This window comes from Papaver somniferum, unplaced genomic scaffold (assembly GCF_003573695.1).
Source record: "Papaver somniferum cultivar HN1 unplaced genomic scaffold, ASM357369v1 unplaced-scaffold_19, whole genome shotgun sequence".
NCBI lineage: Eukaryota > Viridiplantae > Streptophyta > Magnoliopsida > Ranunculales > Papaveraceae > Papaver > Papaver somniferum.
In genome coordinates, this window is record NW_020628818.1 from 15,669,835 (window position 1) to 15,691,700 (window position 21,866).

The following is a 21,866-nucleotide window of genomic DNA, read 5'->3' on the forward strand; positions in this document are numbered from 1 at the left end:
TGAAATGAATTTGTAGGCAGACTTGACAGTAAATTGTCCATTTTTTTAGAATGCACTAATGAATTTGTCACATCCCGAAAGCGGGATTCTAATATTCAAAATGACCGAGCGTTTTGATGAGTAAATAAAGTGCTAACCGTATTCGTTTTCTAATTATTGACATCATTATCGATAAAATCAGAAACTGGATAATTAGAATTTGGATAGGCTAGACAAAGAAGTTGGACATCATTATGTATCCAGTTATCTCAAAATGCCAATATGTTGTCACCATTCTGAACTTCCCAAATCGCATTATGTACGACAAAATTCGGATAAAAACAAATGCTTCTCTATACCCAGGAGCAATCTTACTCTTTAAGTGATGAAGAGGATCGAGAAAAATTTCTGAAATATTTACTATTAGAATATTGGATCACAAGTCATTTAGAGAATGGATTACATTCGAGACCATTTCAGCAAGCAAAGATAAATTAACATATATAAGGTTCTTGAAACTTAAACCACCTTGAAGCTTGTGCATACAAACTTTATTCCACTTCTTTAAGTAAATACCATCAGGACTAGTTTTACCCCACCAGATATCCCCCAGGGATTACTCCATTTAGTGGATAATGTTGTTAGGGGTAATGAAAGTATTCATGTGATAGATAAGTGAAGTCTTAAGCACATGTTGAACCAAGACAAACCTACTTGCCTGGTTGAGTTGTTTACCTTTCCACTTAGCTACCCTCTTATCAAACTGACTACTTAAATAACCGAAAGATTCAGTCTTGGACTTAGATGTGAAAAGAGGAATTCCCAAGTATTTCTCAAGTATTTATCAATTAAGGTTAATCTATTTTATATTGAGATTTTTTCTTCGCATCCGATGATGACTAAGAGGCTAGGTAACAAGAAAAATAGAGGTTTCGAACGAGAAATGCTAAAATACTAACAACACGTTTGTTTTTTGATACTATCTGATAGAAGTTGTTTACCAGAGCTCTCTCTCTATTTTTTTAAAGTGCCTCTACCTAGTGCATGTAAATATGAAATTTGTTTTTCCACTTTCTAGTGGTTTCATAAATTTATTCAATTATAGTCTATTGTATATATTTCCTATACTATCCCTTTAAAATTCGATATTCTCTTCAAGTTTGTTTCGGTAAGCATTTTCTCCTTCAACCATTCCATTGTTTTACCATTTCGAATCCATCCTTTTCTTTTTCAAATGCAGGGAAACCAATTTTTTTCTTTCTTTTTTCGCTCATCCATTATGGGGATTGTACCATTTATTTCTCCAGATCCGTGGTAAGGATTAGTTGCACCCGCCATTTGTTAATTGTGGTTATTGCTTTCTTACAATCATTTAATTCAAAAATCATGAATAGTATTAGATTGGTTTCTAGGGTTTGATTTGCAATTTGTAGCTGATCTTCTTTCCGTTTGAATACTCAACACATCTAATTAGTTTTAAATTTTGAGTTTTTTTTGCATGATAATTAGTGCAAAGATTTGAGCATATAATCTAACTAGAATTCTAGATTCATTCTTCTTTTTCGAGTTATATTTGGACTATCAGAGGAGGAGGTGTAGGAGAGGCGGCAACACCAATAATAAAGAATAGCATAGGGTGGAAGAGAACGAAAATTGAGTCGGAAAAAAATTGGTTTGGAATTAAGGACAAAAAATAAAGAGATTACAAATTTGCTTGAGGGTATGTTAGTCATTTCAGATTATAGTAGAGGTTGGGGTTCAAAGATAACATCTCGTCTGATTTGCTCTATACAGATAAAGATTTGCCTCTATCTTTGTAGAGGTAGTGGAAAAAACAAACACCCAAATTAGTAGGATCACCACTGCATAGAGGCTGGCAGAGATTAGTCTCTAGATAATGGGAAAAAAAACAAACATATTATAGGTGACGTGCAGTGGGTCACAATTGGGGTTTTAGGTCGGATTCTCACATTTTTCACCATATGACATATCTTAAGTTCTAGACCTCGGATTTGGGTGATTCAAAAGGCTATGAAATCACCAAAAAAAAAATGAATTTAGACTTAAAGGATCTAGTTTTTTACCTTTTCTTTCCTAATGGGTTGTTTGGGCTTTGCTTTTGATTGATGCTTATTTATAGGGCTCAGCATAAAAACCGTAACCGCGGTTTTTATCCGTATCCGTCCGCAAATTTGCGGGTGAAAACCAATCCGCTAGAGTTATGGACCGGACACGGGTGCAATCTCAAATCCGCACGCGGTGCGGTTACGGTTGCGGGTACAATCTCAAATACGCGGATTAACCGCTCCGTAGGACAATTAGGGAATTTAGTAAATGTATTAAGGATATTATGGGAAGTTGGATGTTTATATATAAACATCTTTACATTTGTAAACCCTAATGATTTTTTTTCTTCGAGAGGAACCGAATAGACCTCTTCTCCTCTCCTTCCTATCTTCGATTCTTCTTCAATTAGGTTTAATTTTGATTACAGAGAAATCCGGAATTTTCAGTTTTGATTCAGAGAAGTAAGTAACGATTAACTTCAGTATTAACTTCAGTTTTGATTACAGAGAAATTATGTTTTTTGATTTTTTTCCCCCAAATCGATTGCATGTTAGGATTCAATCAATTTCTTCGTCATTGGTTATTCGGTATTAACTTTCAATGTCTGTTTCATGTTGCAGAGATTTAGTTTCAGAAAATGGTGAAGTGAAGAATATACCTTCAACGAGATTTAGTTGCAGTTGACTTGATTGATAAACAAGTGAGGTAATGGAACACAACCCTTGTTTACTAATGAAAATTTAGTTTCTGTTTACTAATTTTTGGTTTGAAAATGAATTTTGTTATTTGAATGGAGATTAGGGTTTGTTATTTGAATGAATTTTGTTAGGTTATACTAAAAGTAAAGTTTGGGGATGGCAAAAATAATTCAGAGTCATGATATATGTTATATATATAGCTTGTTGTGAGTCCTCGTTTATTTAGTGTTGTTAATTATTGGCTATACCCTAGTCAGCGTGCTAGTTATTTCTTTTAAGATTTGTCTAAGTGCAAGTTCGGAAACTACTACTTCAACTGGAAAGGCGAAAAGGATTTTTAGTACTAGAAAGCTCGCCGAAACGAATCTGGAGCAAGGAAAGACTGCCTGATCAATTCATGGAGTTGGAATCGTTTGTTGCTCGAAGTATTTGTGTTGTCTAAGTTTCTCCGAATATTAAAAAAAAAACTAAGCTTTTCTAGGTAGGGGATCTCCTCATCTTTCTTATATTGATCTTTGTTGCATACCCAGTTTAATTGAACTTTGTGTTTTTCTCTTGTTGGTTAACGATGTCATATTTCAAACTCGTGATGATGTCATTGTTTTTGTGGAACTATTTGTTCATTCAAATCCACGCCTTGTTTTTAGTACTACTGGTGAATTATGGTAAGACGTCTTTAATCCAAGTACAAGTTTTTTTTCCAGGTTTGGTTTCCTTGTATAAGTTCTGAAAAATCTAAATTTACAGCTATGCTTCCTATGTCAAGAATTTCCTTGATTAGAACTCTCTCATTTACCTGGAGTGTTTTAGTTCTATCTGCGAGCACACATTTGAATGGAGATTAGGGTCGTTCTGTCGAGGCTGCAGATGCATGGGGCCAAAAAATTCAATTTCAGGTTTGTATTTTTAACATGTAGATATGGACTCACTCATCCCTTACTGCTACCATTAGGTGCATTGTTTTGCTTAGTGATTGATTTGTTTGTCAATTGGAGAACACTATTATGATTCATGACTGTTTGTGTTGGCAACTCTATCAATTCGTCTTGCAGGAGATAAAAACAATGGTTGCTGTTATTGCATGGATTACAATGTTCAGCATCCTAGGGATGGAGGATTCATGGCTGGCCGTGAAGGATTATTCACTGATGAAGGATTATACAGTGATGAATGAAAACTATAATCCCCTGGCTTGATGGCAGTGAACTTTTTATGAACATAACAATTTAGAGTTGTGTGTATTGAACTTAATTTAGAGTTTGGCTATGTTCGCGTAGTTTGCCTTTTGAATTACTGAATTAGTACTCTTTTGCTTTTGAATTACTAAATTAGTACTGTTTCTGTACTTAGTTTTTTTTTGATGTCTTGTGATCAAATCCGCGGTTAATCCGTAACCGGCCCGCAAAATCCGCTGATCCGCAGAGGGAAAATCCGCGGGTGATTGGGCCGGTCACGGTTTGAATTCCCAAATCCGCAACTTTGACGGTTTGGTTGCGGGTGACCCCTAATCCGCAACCGTCCGTCCGTTGCTCACCCCTACTTATTTAGCACAATTCCAAAAAAAAGAAAGAAAAATAAATCACAATAATGAATTTGGCCATTTAAATGTGCAAAATTGTGATGCCTACGGTGAGAGTATTTAGTTTCAATTCTTATATATATATATAGATTATGCACACAACAATAGTTACACACCAAAATAAAAACATTTAAAAAAAGAACAGTATAAAGTCTTCGGAGTCTTGGACGCTTAACAACTCTTCAACAAGTTGGACCCATCCCAAGAATTTCCAAGAACTGGTTTAAGTGTATGATTGATACAGAATTACAGGTATATGATGATTTTCGTATGTATTTTTTAGATAGACCAAGGGAAGCAAATATGACTTGCAATGGTGAAGTGAAGAGAATTAAGCCATGAAACACTCTGGTGTAACAGAATGATCTTTTCTTGAATCCTTGCAATAGTCATAAACCATATGGTTCTTTTGAGCCCATTGCATAGCCAAGTTCTGCTGACGGCTCAATCCACCGGCCGGATTTGGCGAAGCTGAGACGGCACGACATGAGTTTGGTGCATTCTCAGGGCAACCACTGAGTTTGAAATTCGTGTATCTTGCATAGAATGGTTGGTATTGGTAATCGGCTTTGTATTTACCACCTTCCGTAGCCCATGATGATGCATCCCATACTGAGCCATATACCCACATTGGTCTCAAAGGAAAAGTTGCATCACTCTTCTTCTTGTACCTCCTTATTGGAATATCATCTACCAAAAATCTGTAAACCCGCCAAGTAATAATTAGAACATATTTGGAAAATAATATTATTTTCACCAACCTCAAAGAAGTGAATTATGGTCCCCGGAAACTATTAAGGGGTAACCTCCAAATTTTTAGACCAAACTCTTGAACTTACATGATTTCTCTAGGAGACCAGAGAATAGCATAGTGATGGAAATTTGCAGTTGGATCAAACCACAAATTAAACTGCACTTCTCTTCCTATAATCCTACTTCCATCTCCACTTCCTCTTACATACACATTTGTCTGCAAAGTATACGGTTTTCCCGGTGTCGTTCCAAGAAACTCAATATCAACTTCATCGTGGTCTCTGGGACGAGCTTCGTTATTCGAAAGCTGAATTATACACATATCATTCCGCAAATTCATCTCATAACTGTATAGAAAGAAAATGAAAAGAAGTGATACCAATTAAGAAAAATTAAAAAAGAAGTCCATTCTTACATAAAGAGATGTAATGACTCCTGCCGTATAACCAGGATGGAGTTTGATTGCGGCACCGAAGTAACCCGACCGGAATGCTTGATTTGACTTGAATCCGCTTCCTGTTTTATGAAACCAATCAAGTAAAATGAGCTCAAATGAAAGAAAGAAAAATGATACAATTGTTATTAAAAACAAGCTGTTACAAGATGAATGGGGTGAAAGTGATAAGAACCTGAGCTCCTATCAAGCCAAATGGTTAATTGATTTTGTTCGACTCTTTGATGTTGAGGACCCCATAAATTTCTAAAGCCTTGGAAAAAGCCTATATTCCTAAATTTGGAACTAGGGGAGAATCCAGGTGAAGGTTGTGCGTTGGTTAAAGGGACCATGAAAAATGTTGTGATCATAAAGAAAGAAAGTATAAAGGGGACAATTGTACTGGTAAATGAAGAAGGAGAAGACATTGTTGGTTCTGTAGATGCTGCTCAAGTGTAAGTAAAGACCTGTAATAGGTAGCTATAGCTATAGGGTTTAAGAGGAAGGTATGGCAGTACCACAGTTGATCACTTGATATAAGTAGGGAGAGATTTATTGGCCCACCATATATATACAACGGAAGGAGACGATAAGGAGGTTGATGATGCATGGGGTTGGAAGTTAGATGTAGATACAAAATAACTTACAGTTTTGTGATGATAATATATAAATACTTTTTGGTGGTTATATATGGGAACAAGTTATCTTTTTTCCTCATAAACTAGATATCATGAAATAAAGAATTTTATTGACGCAACCTGGGCTCTTTCATAATTTTGGTCATCAAAATTCAATTCAAACTGCATTCATCTCCACCCTACTTGTGTTGTTGGTGAATCTAGCTTGTCAAATTGACTAGTTTTAGAGATGGGGTTGCTCCTATTGAGGTCTACTACTGTTTTAGTATTGTATAGGAAATTGGACTTGCTCCTATCTAATTTGTAACTACTAAGTGTATAGGAAATGGGAAAGAAGTTACCTTCTTTCCTCATAACTATTAGATATTGTGAGCAAAAAAAAATAATACGAAAATGATATTTGACCCTCCCCAGGATGAATAGACTTGTGAACAGCTGCTGCAAATAGCAAGTGTTGAAGGCTTGAAGCAAGCTATGCTCTCTTGTTTCTTTTATCAACATGGGTCATCAAAATTGAATGCGAACTGCATTTGTTTGCATCCCACTTGTTGTTGGCGAATCTAGCTTGCCGAGTTAACGAATTTTAGATGGGAGAAAGGGTGTGTGTGATATGTTCATACGAGGGTTACTGTTTAGTATTGTATGCATGGAAACTAAATTGGACATGCAACTAGTTGATCAGTAATGACAACCTGAATTCGGAAATACCACATGCTTCTTTAACAGAGGTGACGGTGGTGGGTAATGCGTAATCATTTACCTGAATTCGAAAACTTTAGGTAGTATAAAGCTCTTAAACTAAGCTAATTATGGCATACGAGCTTAGGCATTATTTAGCATTACAGTATCATTGAACTTATTCTGAAAATGAAGCTATTCTCATTGCAGCTCACAGTGTTGTGTGGGTCAGAATCAGAGTCCATTCAACAGTTCGGAAAAAACTAAATCTTATTATTTTTTTTTATCATCAAAACATCCATAAAGATTGACAAATGAGAGGGTTATGATTATTATGAATCCATAATAATTGGTAGGACCTTAGTACGCATAGTGGAACCATAGACAGAAAGGACGGTGCCGTCAATTTACCATACCAAGTTGGCGCAACAATTTGTTCCCGCGAAGTCTTGAATGTGCGTACGAATTGGACTGGTCAAATATAACCAAGACATGGTTTATGAAGCATGTCTATCATAAGCAAAAATTTAACATGTATTTCAACGTGTTAGCAACTAAAAATTACAGTTCAAAAAGGTGAAATTTTTTTACTATCATATCAGTATATATAGATTTGTCCCCCTAAACAAAAGTTCCGAGTCTTCTGACTCCATCCCTGCTACAAATGTGCCTTTTGCATATGAAGTTCAAATTTGTCTTTAGCAGTATAAAACATGACCGGTCTAAAACATCACTATGTACGTGACTTTTACAGTATATAATCCATGTGACCGGCAACCCTATATTGCTAGAGTAAAATGCCACCATCTACATTAGAAATGACTTTCATGAATATGTTTATTATCACTTTATAAATATAATGAAAAGTTAGTTACCTCTTCCTAATTTATATCATTAGATTCATAATTATAATCATTAGTGTCCCTAATCTAGTCATGTTTTATTACTTAAGTAATGCCATTGCATTATCATTCAAAAAATGAAAGTCATGGCATTGGATCCTTATATTACTAATTTACTACACTAAGGCCTTTTAAGATCCTAAGGAAAGGACTGTCGGTGAAACTTCATTGAAATTCTAGTGTTGACAAATATACAAAGAGAAAAACCACTCTTCACCCAAACCTGTTTGATTTTAGCTCATCCTTACTCTTATGATGCCCCCCCACCCAAGAATTTTCCCATTACGCTCCTTTCATGTTTCCTACATCTACTGCCCACGGCCACCTTCTTTAGTCTGCCTTCAAACCGCCCTCGCAACTGAGAAGCAACATCACCCACTGAAGGCCAAGCGAATACACAATATAACTGCAAACTGGTACATGGTTGCTAATTTTCTACACCCCCAAGTAAATTGGTATCGTACGTATTTAGAACGTTGCATGAATAGGCACAGTGAAGTAACGCATGCACCTGTGCACCTCTTTGCTGTAGCATGGATTTTGTTGGCAATGAGTTTTGTATTGCCAACCACACAAAGAACGGCACCTCTGGTGGCACTGACGAATTCCAGACCAATGTCTTAAGAGGAAATGTGTCTAAGATATAAAACTAAAAGTTGAGTAGAATATTTTAATGAATTAATAAAATTAAAAATTTTGGGTAAAAATTTTGTGCGATTGGTGAAGTAAGATCTTTCTTAACAGGACTAAAGATAAAAGTCAAAAGCCCGGATATTTGGGTAATTTATTGACTTATTAAGATCTTAAATATGATTACAAGATAGTTAGATTTGATCGAACTGTGTTATATGTAGCACCCATTTTCAATGTTACCGTCGCACTGTTTTATCATGGGAACCCAACTCTCTTGAACATGCATGTCAATGCTGGTGTGCTCCGGAATACTAAGAGTAAAATGTATATCCACGTAAAGTTATGAACTATAAATAAATTTGATTATTAACAATTTTAAAACGGGAATTATCATCATGTGTCCTAGCACCTACGCTTCCTAGTTCGTATTATCATATGATGATCGTATCACCATGTCTTTTGTCCTTTTCCTAATTAATTTCATATGTTGCTGGTGGAGATAATCTTGTTTACTTAATTTCGATATGTATGTATTAAAGGCTACACTATTAGGCTCAAATCAAGGTGGTTAAGCAGTCATGAGTTCATAAGTGCTGATTGTCTCCTATGCGTAGATATAGATACGCAACTAGAGGTTTAGATATAGAAAGTCAATTCCAAAACTATATTAACCTATGATTTCTTTGACAAATTAGGGGCTGTTTTACTGTTAGTCTAGGATTGTGGTGTCATGGCATATTTTCTTGATGTTAATGGATTGTGGATTAGTGACATTAATAGGTATTTTAGTGCCATTCATATCAGTGTCGTAGGCTCATTGCCTATTTTCATGATGTTAATTGCTCTATACTAGTATTATTATTAATCCCACCCATCCATTAAATATCAAACTCTACAAGTTATGGTTGCTTCTCAAGCAATCGAATATCATTAGTTCATCAATCGGATCCTATTATCTACGACCTAGTCTGTAAAAAGAATATATTCGACCTGAAGTTGATAGATTTTCCCAATCGGATAAATAAATTATCTAAAATGTTAAAATAGTGATATCATATTAGCAACTTGTTTCCTTACGGTGAAGTGATGAATTTTCAACTATTTATTTTTTAAATTAATTTGAATTTAGCTCGATGAATTTACCGTCCAAGGGTAATTAAAATGTCTACGTAGAGATGTGCCTGTCACAGCTCCTATATATATATACTCTGAACCCTAACATTTCATTCTGATATGAACACTTGGTGCAAAATAACAGTACCAAATACAAGCCGAATTTGCCGACAGGCTATCTTTTAGCTAAACTAAATACAAAAAGATCATGAAAGTCCCATTTTACCTGATGCCAGTCTAGTCAGGTGGGATCCTAAATATGGCTCACTTTCTTTAAATATACCATCTTCATATATTGTTCTTTTTTGATCAATCGATCGCTGCTTCTAGCAGTTTATAACAAAAGGCATATATGTGGACGACTACTGTCCTATCTTCTATCCAAAAACATAACACTAGATTTATGAACTAGAACAAATTTGAAAAAAGCAGTTCTGCTGAACTTTGTGGAAAATCCAAAATCCATGTAAAGAAATCATCAATGTTGTTGATAGTTATTTGTTTTGAGGCTATTCTTCATCATTAATTTAGATTAAGTTAGCATGATTATCAATAAAATTGAAATAAGGGTGGGTCATTAGAGCATGTCATTCATCGGTTGATACAAAGAAATATGAATCAATCAATTTCCATGAGATTTTCTTTTTTATTTTGACAAAAGATGAGAGACATGATTGGCGACGAACAATAGATGAGACGTGATTGGCGATGAATAATCACAAGGATTCTCCGATAAGAGAAGATATTCTTACTGCGACTTGCCATTTTCGAGTGCATCTCATTGGGAAGAAAAGAAACTACAAAAAAAAAAAAGAAGATTTTTTTTTTCCTGTCCATCACAACAAATGTCTAGAAAAATTAAAATCAGTTTTCCAAACTATAAAATTTCATGAAGTTAAGATACAAATTCAGATAATCAAACAAATTGGTAAACGATCCCCTTATATTACAAGCATATCAACAAATCATCAGTTCGACATTCTTTAAAATCTCTATTACATCGATCAGAATCGACCAATTTATTTATCATGTCCAAAAAAAAATAAAAAAATTCTTCGTTGTTTAACAACCCCTCAAATTCATTTAATTTATTTACCTCAATTTGATACAAAAAAATCTCAAATTGATACGAGAAAAACAATTAAGAGTTTAAAATTCCGTATCTCGAAATTAAACTGATTTGCAGGAATTCAAATCTAGAAAATACCAGAGAAACAGAGTATGGACAGAGATTCTGGGTCGGTCGCGGGTGTAGAAGATAGTCAACTGGATTCAGGTTCTTCTAGATCAGACGCAATCCCAAAAATCCAACCCAGCAAGGCTAGCACCAAGTTAGTTGATGAACCGACTCGGAACAATGGTGAATTGACCCAATCTTTGATTTTGCTACCCATTTTGTTCATGCTCACTTAAATGATTCTTGCATTTGATTTTCAACAGTTAATTAGCCATCTCTCAACCAGTATTAAACCCTTAAACATAATCTTCTTTGATTCAAATTCTAAAGATTTTCCTTTCTATGCGAACAAAAACAAAATGAAGTAAAAATCCCCAAGAAATGCACTTTGTAAGAAAAAAGAAAATCAAAATCGATCAATAAGAAATAATCTCATCTTTTTTGGTTGTTTTCTAGCACTTGGTCTCAACAATAAGATATCAAGCAATAACAAGTGAATTGAAAGACAAGGAAATACGGAAATAATGAAACTCTCAGCCTCAGTGCTTCTTCATTACTACTAAACCTCAAAGATTTATGATAGCCCCAACTTTGGATTACGGGAACTGTTAACTTGGTCGTCTAGTAGAGTTGCTGAATTTATACTTCCTAACCATGCACTTTGGTAGGCGATAGGTGGAAGGAATACATTCCACATGAGACATCTTAAGAACAAACATGGCATTTCTCGAGTGTAACTTTGTTAGCAGGTAAAACAAATGCACCCAAATGGTACTTTCTTTTATGTTCGAAAATCAAAATTGAACAAGACAATCTTAAACCACGATAGTAGCCGTTCCGTGCTGTTTCGGTCACGATGGAGAGGAAGATGGGTTGATCTTAGGGGAAAAAAGCAGAAAAGTTCTAAGAAAATGGCAATGATATTGAATTGTGTGTGTTGGGTATTAAACTATGAATAACAAAGCTTTTTATGATAAAGCGTGTTCTGTTTTCTGAACAGGCTAAGTAGCCTATTTATAATAGTTTAGAATAAGCAATGTGAATCTCATGAGTTGTGGAGATGGTGGGATAGTGCGAGATAATTTAGGAAGTTTCTGGAAATCCCTTTTATATTGCACCCACTATCTCTCCTAAATGTCGTGACCGTGCCAACTCTAACTTTTCACATGGGGTGTTGACACGCTGCATTTTCCATAGAACACCAGACTAATACCCCGTGAAGAATCCCCCCATGTGATGTATTTTGATTTTTCTTAGGTGTCTTTGATGAATCGTAGATCTCATCTTACTTATGCTAAATCGTAGTCATCGATATGCCATATGTCTTATGGACGTGTTAAATTAAAGTTATCGTGAAAATAACTTAGCCGAAGTCATCCGTGGGATTAGGGAGCAATCGTGTCTTGTTATGGCATATCAGAATAGCTTGGCATGTTAGAGGCTCGTTTATGCGCTATAATTTAGCGCGGTATGCTAGTAGAATAAAGTGGCACGATGCCGTAACTAAAATGGATAGAAATATTCCAGGCCATGATCTGCAGGTGATATAATAGAGTACTAAATTACCGCAAGTCCCTTGATTGTCCAATTTTATGGAGATAAAATAGTAAATGGCGTAGTAGCCAAAATTAGGCGTGGGATCGTGCCTTTGTCTTGGCCAAAGCTGCCAAGTCCGAGAATAGTGTATGGAGTCTTTTCATGGCTTTGGACAAAGCTATAATAGCCGAGAATAGCACGCGAGATGGTGTCATGACCTTGGTCAAAGCTTCCAAGGCCGTAAATATCACGCGACAGGGTACCATGGCCTTGGCCAAAGCTGTAATGGCCGCGCATGGCGCGACATGGTGCCATGACCTTGGAAAAAGCTTCCAAGGCCGTAAATATCGCGCGATAGGGTGCCATGTCCTTGGCCAAAGATTCCAAGGCCGAGAATGAATGGCGCGTGGGATGGTGCCATGGCCTTGGCCAAAACTTCCAAGGCCGAGCATGGCGCGCGAGATGGTGCCAAGGCCGTAAATGGCGCGTGGCATGGTGCCATGGCCTTGGCCAAAGATGCCAAAGCCGTAAATGTCGTGCGGGAGGGTGCCATGGCTTTGGCCAAAGCTTCCAAGGACTAGAATGGCTAGCGTGATGGTGCCAAGGCCTTTTCCAAAGCTGCCAAGGATGTAAATGGCGTGTGGCATGGTGCCACGGCCTCGGCCAAAGCTTCCAAGGCTGTAAATGGCGCGTGGCATGGTGCCATGGCCTTGGCCAAAGCTACCATGGCCGTAAATGTCACGTGACAAGGTGCCATGGCCTTGGCCAAATATGCCAAGGCCGATAATGGCTCGTGCGATGGTGCGCAGCTTATGATGTGGCACAATGATGAACATGCCAGAAGACATATTTTTCCAAATTGTATTATTGACTTAGACGATTGTTTGAGATGATTTATTCCGAGACATTAGCCCACTTTTCTTAGCCAAATCACTATAAGCTACGATGGCTATACCATGGCCTTAGCCATAGATGGCTAAGGTACTTTATGAGATATGCGGTGTATGCCATGGGCTTGGTCATGCCTAGCCAATATACGGTGATGCTTATGATGTAATCATCATATAGCTACAATTTAGGGTTTGGGTTTAAGGCAATATGCCAGGCCTAGATTTAAAGTTTTAGTGTAGTTCCAATACCAATTTAAATACGATAGCGACACTGTAACATGTTCAAGGACCTTTTCCATGGGAGTTTGCGACTTGAGATGGTACTCAATATGTCCATGTATTAACATAGTACTTTCAGTAGCATTTATAAAGGAAGAGACCATCTGAAAGGTAGTTTTCACCAGAATTAGTGGCAGCCTAGGACAATATTTGTAACACCACGTGTTTTTAGCATGGCGCATGCGTAAAGATGCGTTGTGGTAGGAGATGAAGCTTCATCTCAAGCTTCGTTGCGTGTTAAGATGAAAATTGGCCTAGAGCCAGTATGGCACCAAGTAAGGCGCATTGCAAAGATATATTGGCCAAGGGACAACATTACATTAAGAGGGTACAAGTTGTAAGATGTATTGGACAAGAGTCAATGACGCACCAAAGGTGCTTCAGGCCAGTTGGGTGGGTGGCCTAGAACAAAGTAGCGCCATAATGACGCATTACGCAGGTCACTGGCTTATGGCCAGTATCACAACGGGCCAGAGCAGGTTGGCCTTGGCAACGTACAACCATCATGGCTGGACATTGGAGTGGCCTATGGGCCAAATCCTGAAATACAGTCATCACGGACCTTCACTTGACCTAGCTGAGAAATGTTCATCCATCATGACTGGATATGGGAACTGGTCTATGAGCCAGAACTTGATGTACATCCATCACGGTCGTACATTGCAGTTGGCCAGGGTGGTAATGTGCATCCATCACGGATTTGGGACTTGATGAATGATTTTTTCTCCCATAATCGAAGTTGTAATAGGGAGGGTTAAAGGTGCATATGCGAACCATGCACCAAGTAAGCTTCATAGCTTAGCCGAAAGAGTATAAATGATACTTAGGTCTCATTTATAACTGCGTAGCCTTTCCAATGGAGCGTATTAAGCATGGGCATCACTATGCCATACCGCGGACCAAATATGCATCACTTGGATGCATTTTGAGGGAACATCCTATACAGACTGGGCCATTACCATTATTGCTTAGACACGGCCTTGCAAATGAGTTGTCTTAAGCTTTTGTGCCTTCGAGGATGAACTACGGTCTGTGCTTGATCCTTTTAGAGTAAGGAAGGGTACGTAGGCATCCGCAATGAGTTGCAGCATTAACGATCCAGTACTTTGTCGCTGATATCATCTAATTCAGAGATTATTGCGGCATTGTGGCCTCTCATATCATCTATCTCGGCAGTTTGATGCAAGAGATGATTGTGGCCAAGCTTGATGAGGTAAGTTGCATTCCATTCCTTGGATGCTCATACTTCATATAAAGGCGTTCGAATTAGTCATGTACCAATGGCGCATTGGGAATGGCCTCGAAAGAAAGCTACATTGATATGCAAGTTAGCGGAGCTTGGATTAGCCTAAGGAGAGCACGCCATGACCCTGATTGATGCACCCTTGGCGCGAGCAAGAAAAGTGCATGCTTCAGCAATTCCTAATCTAAGTAAAGAGGGGGTATTAAGCCTGCAATGGCCTATGTGTAAGTCCAAGGAATGCATTTTTATTCCTGGACAAGACTCGGAAGCCAGTGATGCATGCAGGGTGCATCGGTCATATCATTCAAGGCTTTAAACCCTTTGTAGAATAAGGGTAAGTTGGAACGGTGTGGGAGATAAGTTAGGTGAATCATGATCCACGAGCATGCTTACAAGGGAAAATGGACGTGCATTTGCCTAGACTTAAGGCCCGGATTATAGCATCATCCTGGCGCATCAGGGAAGTTATTGTCTGCGAGCCCAAGCGTGCTACGCGTAATTTTCCGATCCATCACAGTTGATATCAGAGCAAATTCCGAGATAACTCTAGGGATTGTGCGGAGTGGACTCGTTAACGAGTATTTTTCCTTCAAAGGAAATACAGTTGGAGAGTACACCAACTTTTGTTTGGAAAGAGTTTGTAACTGCAATGCCAGTTACTTTACGAATCGAGTTGAGCTTGTGTGAGTACTGTTATTTTCCAGGTCTAAGTAGCACCCCACTTACGAGTGGATATCCGGAAGACTGTTCGGAACGGTAGGAAGACAATGGGACTGATCACCCCCACACATTGGAAACTGGCTAACAGTGTGTGATGTTGGGCCAGCTAGCATCCCACTGACGAGTGACAACCTGGATGACTGTCATGAACGGTGGGTAACTGGATCCTGTTCCACACAATACTACAAAAAGAAGACGTCTGTTGCGTTATACTAGTGCCAAATATTTGGCATCGACCTTGTGAACCTTAGGGATTCCTGGGTGGTGGTATGGGACGCTATCTAGGATACCTTGTTAAGATATCCTTATGCCAACTGGCCAATGGAGATTATTGGTAACGTTGTGGACTCTTTTTTGATTCCTGAGTATGGGTATGGGACGTTTGCTCAGAAGTTCCAAATTATCGTCCGGGACCAACTGAAGAAACCTTGTGATTTCTGAGCAACTGGTATGGGACTTTTTCTTAGGAATCCAAATCGAAGAGCTTGTCCACAATAGGAATTTCAGGGACGATTTTTTTTTAAAGGGGTGGGTATTGTAACACCCCGTGTTTTTAGCATGGCGCATGCGCAAAGATGCTTCTTGGTATGAGATGAGGCTTCATCTCAAGAACCGTTGCATGTTAAGAGGAACATTGGACTAGAGTCAATATGGCACCAAGTAAGGCGAATTGCGAAGATATATTGGCCAAGGGCCAATATCACACTAAAAGGGTACAATTTGTAAGATGTATTGGCCAAGAGCCAATCTCGCACCAAAGTTGCTTCAGGACAGTTGATTGGCTGGCCTAGAACAAAGTAGCGTCACAATAGCGCATTACGCAGGTCACTGGCCTATGGCCAATATCGCAATAGGCCAGAGCAGGATGGCCTTGACAATGTACAACCATCACAAATAGACATTGGAGGGCCTATGGGCCAAAGTCGGAAATACAACCATCACGACCCTTCACTAGACCTAACTCAGAAAATGTTCAGCCATCATGGACGGGCATGGGAACTGGCATGTTAGCCAGAACTGAATGTGCAGCCATCACGGTCGTACATTGCAGTTGGCCAGGGTGGTAATGTGCAGCCATCACGTCCTTAGGACTTGATGAATGATTTTTGCTCCCCTAATATAAGTTGTATAAATGTCTTTAAAACATATATTGGGAGGGGTAGTTGGTTGAAGGTGCATATGCGGACCATGCACCAACACTACACCAGGGATTAGTAACTAGGTTTCTCAACAGCTTAGCCACTGTTGCGAAATTTCAGTTGCAAAAAATTCGCAACAAGTGAAAATAGTTGCAAAACTGGCAACTGATTGTTTCTGTTGCGATTTGCAATATAACTGAGTTGTACGCGTGCGACTTGTGTGTGTGGCTACCCATACTTTCAAGCTGACTCATTTTCAGCTCATTCAAATGCTTGGAATCAGCTTCAAAGCTGACTCAGTCTTTATCTTTATCGAGAAACACCTCTCATTCTCTTATCTTATCTTCTCTACGTCTAACTCTACCTCTCATTCTCTTCTCTTCCTCTCTCGTTCTCATCTTTAATTCATTTTCTTGCTCTTTCGAAAAATAAAATCATTCGATCAATGTTTTCAAATCGTTCAAATGAAAACCTAGGTTCTTCATCTACGTTTCCTGCATCTTTGGCTATCTATAAAATTGAAAACCAAAACCTAACCCTAGATTTACTTAAAACATATCTGATGTTTGCAATGAATAGGTATATCTGGCTTAGATAATAATATTTCTATTGTTATTTTGTTTCATATTTTTGGTTGTCGCTGCTGATATTTATGAAAGGGGGTAATCTTATTGATGTATGGTATCCCTAAAGCTTTGAGCGATGATCTGCAATCACTTGTGGTGGTTAGTATTATGTGAATTTTTTGAGTTATACAAGGGGTTAGTCGTGGGAGAGTTCGAGAGATTTTAATGTATTTGGGTTTTCTCCTGTTAATCATGAGGGAGTTTGAGGGAGTCTCTCCAAATCCCCGTTAGTCGTGGGGGAGTTTAGAGGAGTCTCCTAAACTCCCTAGAAAACACCTGTTAGTCGCTGGGGAGTTTAAAAAAAGCTCTTGAACTCCCTGTTAGTCATAAAACCCTACAATATTAGGGAGTTGGTTTCTTTGGGGAGTTTGAAGGAGTTTTTAGTGTATTTTGGTCTCACAACAAATCTCTCAAAAGAGTAGAGATTTTAGTGTATTTTGGTCTCACAACCAAATTTGGTTCAAAATCTTTCTTTTCAAATCATACGGATTTCTCAAATCTCAGCAACAAAAATGTTGTTCCCAACATGATGAAATGATTATCAGATGGTGGCCATTATGATACGGTGAAACATTTCTATGAAAATATTAGGATAGTGATCTAGAGTCCATGAAAACGTGTGGATATATAGATTTGTTTAGATCTACATATCCCGTAAAATGCACCAGCAAAAAAAAATGTAGAAGTCTTCACAATTAGCGCTTCCCTGAGTTGAATTACATTACCACTTCTGCAACCACCGTCAAAACTATTTCTCACCACTACCATCACCACCTATAACCAACCACTACTCCCTTAACCACCCCAAATAAGAACCCTAATTTCAGAAATAAATAAAGGGAGTTAGAATTGTATGGAGACCGTTAAATTGAAGGGGAAAAAAATTATCTCGTTGCACGAAATAACATACTATTGATACAGAGATATGATCATTTTTCATTTATTTTTTTTCTTTTGATTAAAGATCAATATTATTTATAAATGAGGGTTTATTGTTTCTTAAAAGAGAATGAGTTAGGAGTGAACTCTCTTAAACTCCCCCAAACTCCCTCTAATAAACTCCCTACACTCCCCCCAAACTCCCTGAACTCAAAAACACCAAACTCTCTCAAACTCCCTACACTCTCTCAAACTTTCTCAAAATTCCTGAGATTTAAAATACACTCAACTCCCCAGAAATCACTCGAGGACTAATCTTATTGATGTATGGTATCCCTAAAGCTTTGAGCGATGATCTGCAATCACTTGTGGTGGTTAGTATTATGTGAATTTTTTGAGTTATAACTTGTGATTTGTGAACATATAAGCAATTGATAATGTTATCGGTGTTGATAATTTCTTTGCAGGGAGGAAAGAAAATTTTCTGCATCATTGTAATCCTAAATATGAAATGATTAGACACGATGTTGTTGAACCATTGCTGTTGGAAGTTGATCAGATCTATCATTTAGCTTGTCCTGCTTCTCATGTTCATTACAAATTCAACCCTGTCAACACTTTCATATCCTTTTTCACATTTTAATTTTTTTTCTTTCAAAACCTCTTCCTTGAATTGAAGTTTTTGTAAAACAGGGAAATTAGGTTTATGTCAATTTAGGGTTTTTATATAATTTGATGGTTAAGAATCGAATTCAGATAATTTAGTGTTCTTGAATGAATGAAATTGTTGGGTTTGTATCTAATTCGACATTGCAGGGGTTTAGAATAATAATTGGAGCTATAAAAAGGATGAGACAAAGGAAACAGAAAGACACAATCGACTGCACCCCTTGCCTTCTTGAGAAAGTCTCCACAGATGCATGAGCTGCACCATCTTTTCCATCACCTAAATCAGTATATTATCCACTATTCGCCACCACCAGCTTGTTCTCATACATCCCCATCTTCACAACCATTTATCCCAGACAGTTCAGGTCCACCACTACTTCAATTATGGGTTTACAATCGTGTTTTATGTTCCTTGGTTTAGATAATTGATAACAACTCTTGCTAGTGTTGTTTTATAAGGTGCAAGTAGGAGAAAACTGTTGGTGCGCTGTGTGAGGAAATGATATGAGCTTGTGTATGGAATGTCGGTGTGGACGCGAGCAGGTGATATATGAGGTAGCTGGTGATGGTGGGAAATGTTGGCGAGAGAAGTTTTCTGTTGGTAGAGTTCAGGTCGCATATCTGGTAATAGCTCAAGTTTTTATTCTTATAAATGATTGTTCATCTGTAAGATAGCTCTGGTTATTGATTCCACTTCTGAATTGCAGCTAGGTTCAGAACATAGGCAATCTAGGAAATAAATAGGTATTGCAGTTGAGTTGGATTGTCCATTTACTTGTGATTTGTTTTGTTCAGTTTTTATGTGTGCTGACATGTTGCTCTCAGTAGTTTGAGTGGTACAATCTCCCAATACAAGCAGTCTTGATGAGGAGATAGAGTTAGAACAACCACTGTCAGAAAGGATCATACTTCATCTAGTTTAAGGTAGCAATATGTTTCTTCTGTTGCTTCATATTCGTTACTGCTAATAATTTCTGGTATAACACTCTAACTCATTCAGGAAAAAAAAAGTGTATATGCTGTGAAAGATAGCTGCACTTTCTGAATATGCAACCAGGCTTCTTAGTTATTGTGCTTGGCATTAGTTAGGGTTGTTAACACTGTATACATTCTTGTGTTAACTCTTTTGTTGTATCTTGAGATCTAGCATTCTGTGACTTGGTTTTGTGTGGGCTGCAGAATAAGGGTTTGTGGATAGATCGAGAAAGGAAAGGAGTTGGGAGTTACTTACACCTGGTTAATCTAGTCCTGTGGAAGGTATTTTGCATTACCCAGTATGACATTAATCTTGTGAAATTTGACTTTGGGATTTGAGAAGGTTTCACAGTAGCCGTGGATGAAAATATTGGTGATTCACAGTACTTGGAAATAAAGGGTGAATCCAGCCGTGTTTCTTGGAATTATGAGATTTTGTGTTTCTTAACCTCAATTTGGCTTTTTTAGGTTGAATTTTTTGGTGTTTGTTTGATTACCTTGCAGGTGATCCTCTTCGAACACCAAGTACACAGCCTATACCCCCTCCAATGCTTCTATATCGGTATCAGCCATACAACTGTATGAATATAAATTCTAAGAAGAATTGAGATGGATTGATGTTATCAAGTTGGGGACAATAAGTTCTCTTTTTATCAACTGGCGCAAAGGTCGAATGTTTTTATGTAGAATATTCTATAAGTAGGACATTTGATACATCCTATTATAACGTTAAGTGTAGAACTTGAGTATGATATTTGATTTTGCTGGTGACTACTTGTTAGTGATAATAGTAAAACTTATGCCCACAGTTCCGATGAGAAGTCATGGAAAAGAGAAACAAAATTATTAGTGAATGTTGTTGGTCATGGTGAAGACAGCAGGTTCTGAGGTACCTTGCCTCATCGTTTTGGCTAAGGATGTTCTTGATCCTTTTGTACTGTCCATACAAAATTCAACCAGGGTGCAATGTCTATCTCTCTTGTTCTCTTTAAACTCTGTTTTTCATTGAAATATACTAACTACTTCTGCACTTTTTTGGCTCTTGTAGATATGCTTTAGTGAGATATGGATATCTTGTCTATACTAAAATCATATGTTGATTAACCACTTTGTTGATGTTAAGGGATTTGTCCCAAGATCTGGTAAGTTCAGTTCAAACAATGTTGTTTCACATACTGGCATTCAATTGGTTTCTGAGCCATCATTGTTCGGTTGGATGAGTAATATATCTTGATCATCCCTTTTGTGCAGTTTTTACAGGTTTATGTTATTCAACCAGTTTCCGGGTATGGACTTGCCATACCTTGTATCTCTTCCCATTTTTATCTATGGGAGGTCATGAATGCTATTGATTGGGTGGGAATTGTTCTAGCAGGTGTTGGAATTACAGGTAATGTAAGTCATAAATATGTAAGATTTTCCCATATTAAATTTGCATTGAGAACTAGTATTGACATACATAACGGTAATATGATTCACTTGTTATCTAGGAGTGAATCATTGAGTTCATTGCAGTTTAGGCTTTATGCATTTTTCATGAAGGCATAGTTTTGTATTTTTCAGGTGTAGGTGTTGGAGGAGATGAGCAAAAGGATTCAAGCATAAATGATTTAACTGATGATTACCATGATCTCCTGGTCTAAGTTCAAGGTTCTTCATTTTATTGTATCTGAAAACGAATAGTATACTTGTCATTTTTTTTTTATACTACACATAAAACTTGTATGTCCTTAGAACTTTTGTGATGTGTCTTACTTTTTATGTGTACGGTGAATTAAATTGAAGGAAAAATATTTTATTGATAATTTTGGTGGATTAAGAACCTAATTTTGACTTAATTTGGCTGGTTTTGATAGTCAGGGAAGCTTGGTTTCGTTACAGGGAACTGTAATGTTGACCTGGTTTTGACCGGTCAAAATCACTATTTTTTTGATGTTGCAAAAATTTCGCAACTGTTGAAAACTGTTCGACCATCTAATTTCGCAACAGTTCGAAAAAGTTGCGACATTTTAACGTTGCAACAGTTAGAAACTGTTGCGACCGAACATTTGCAACAGAAACGCGGCCGTGGCGAAAAGTTGCAACATCAACTTTCGTAACGGAGTGAAATTGTTGCGACGCAACTTCCATCTACCGTTGCTAATCACTAAATTTGGTGTAGTGCAAGTAAGCTTCATAACTTAGCTGAAAGAGTATAAATGATGCTTAGGTCTCATTTATAACTGTGTATCCTTGCCAATGGAGCATATTAATCGTGGCA

General features: G+C 37.6%; 2 protein-coding genes across 6 annotated transcripts; one reads left to right on the forward strand and one right to left on the reverse strand.

The window, feature by feature from the left end:
• Window positions 1-4,428: 4,428 nt before the first annotated feature.
• On the reverse strand, window positions 4,429-6,003 carry LOC113339100 (probable xyloglucan endotransglucosylase/hydrolase protein 32). The gene is made up of 4 exons (XM_026584502.1): window positions 5,706-6,003; window positions 5,492-5,592; window positions 5,163-5,383; window positions 4,429-5,024 (listed from the first exon to the last, which is right to left on the reverse strand). The coding sequence occupies exons 1-4, from the start codon at window positions 5,935-5,937 to the stop codon at window positions 4,655-4,657; spliced, it is 924 nt and encodes a 307-aa protein (XP_026440287.1). The 5' UTR covers window positions 5,938-6,003; the 3' UTR covers window positions 4,429-4,654.
• Window positions 6,004-17,156: 11,153 nt separating this feature from the next.
• Window positions 17,157-21,411, forward strand: LOC113339054 (probable magnesium transporter NIPA9). 5 transcript variants are annotated; one of them, XR_003354941.1, is made up of 9 exons: window positions 18,279-18,336; window positions 18,430-19,375; window positions 19,460-19,555; window positions 19,811-19,888; window positions 20,111-20,274; window positions 20,416-20,567; window positions 20,655-20,748; window positions 20,858-20,996; window positions 21,170-21,411. XR_003354941.1 is itself a non-coding variant. In XM_026584457.1 (4 exons), the coding sequence occupies exons 2-4, from the start codon at window positions 20,722-20,724 to the stop codon at window positions 21,247-21,249; spliced, it is 246 nt and encodes an 81-aa protein (XP_026440242.1). In that variant the 5' UTR covers window positions 20,367-20,567; window positions 20,655-20,721; the 3' UTR covers window positions 21,250-21,411. The 5 variants fall into 5 exon arrangements, 1 of the variants encoding a protein (XP_026440242.1); XR_003354939.1 differs by lacking the exon at window positions 18,279-18,336 and adding an exon at window positions 17,157-17,182 and having other exon boundaries at window positions 18,430-19,555; XR_003354940.1 differs by having other exon boundaries at window positions 18,430-19,555; window positions 20,858-21,001.
• The last annotated feature ends 455 nt before the right edge of the window (window positions 21,412-21,866 follow it).

Excerpts from the sequence above, each read along its gene's own strand:
- LOC113339100 (XM_026584502.1), bottom strand. The coding sequence starts at position 5,937 with ATGTCTTCTCCTTCTTCATTTACCAGTACAATTGTCCCCTTTATACTT. Across the intron at positions 5,384-5,491 it reads GAGTCATTACATCTCTTTAT|CTTTCGAATAACGAAGCTCG; the intron begins GTAAGAATGGAC and ends TGTATAATTCAG. Across the intron at positions 5,025-5,162 it reads TGGTCTCCTAGAGAAATCAT|ATTTTTGGTAGATGATATTC; the intron begins GTAAGTTCAAGA and ends GCGGGTTTACAG.
- LOC113339054 (XM_026584457.1), top strand. The coding sequence starts at position 20,722 with ATGTTAAGGGATTTGTCCCAAGATCTG. Across the intron at positions 20,749-20,857 it reads GGGATTTGTCCCAAGATCTG|TTTTTACAGGTTTATGTTAT; the intron begins GTAAGTTCAGTT and ends CCTTTTGTGCAG. Across the intron at positions 20,997-21,169 it reads AGCAGGTGTTGGAATTACAG|GTGTAGGTGTTGGAGGAGAT; the intron begins GTAATGTAAGTC and ends TGTATTTTTCAG.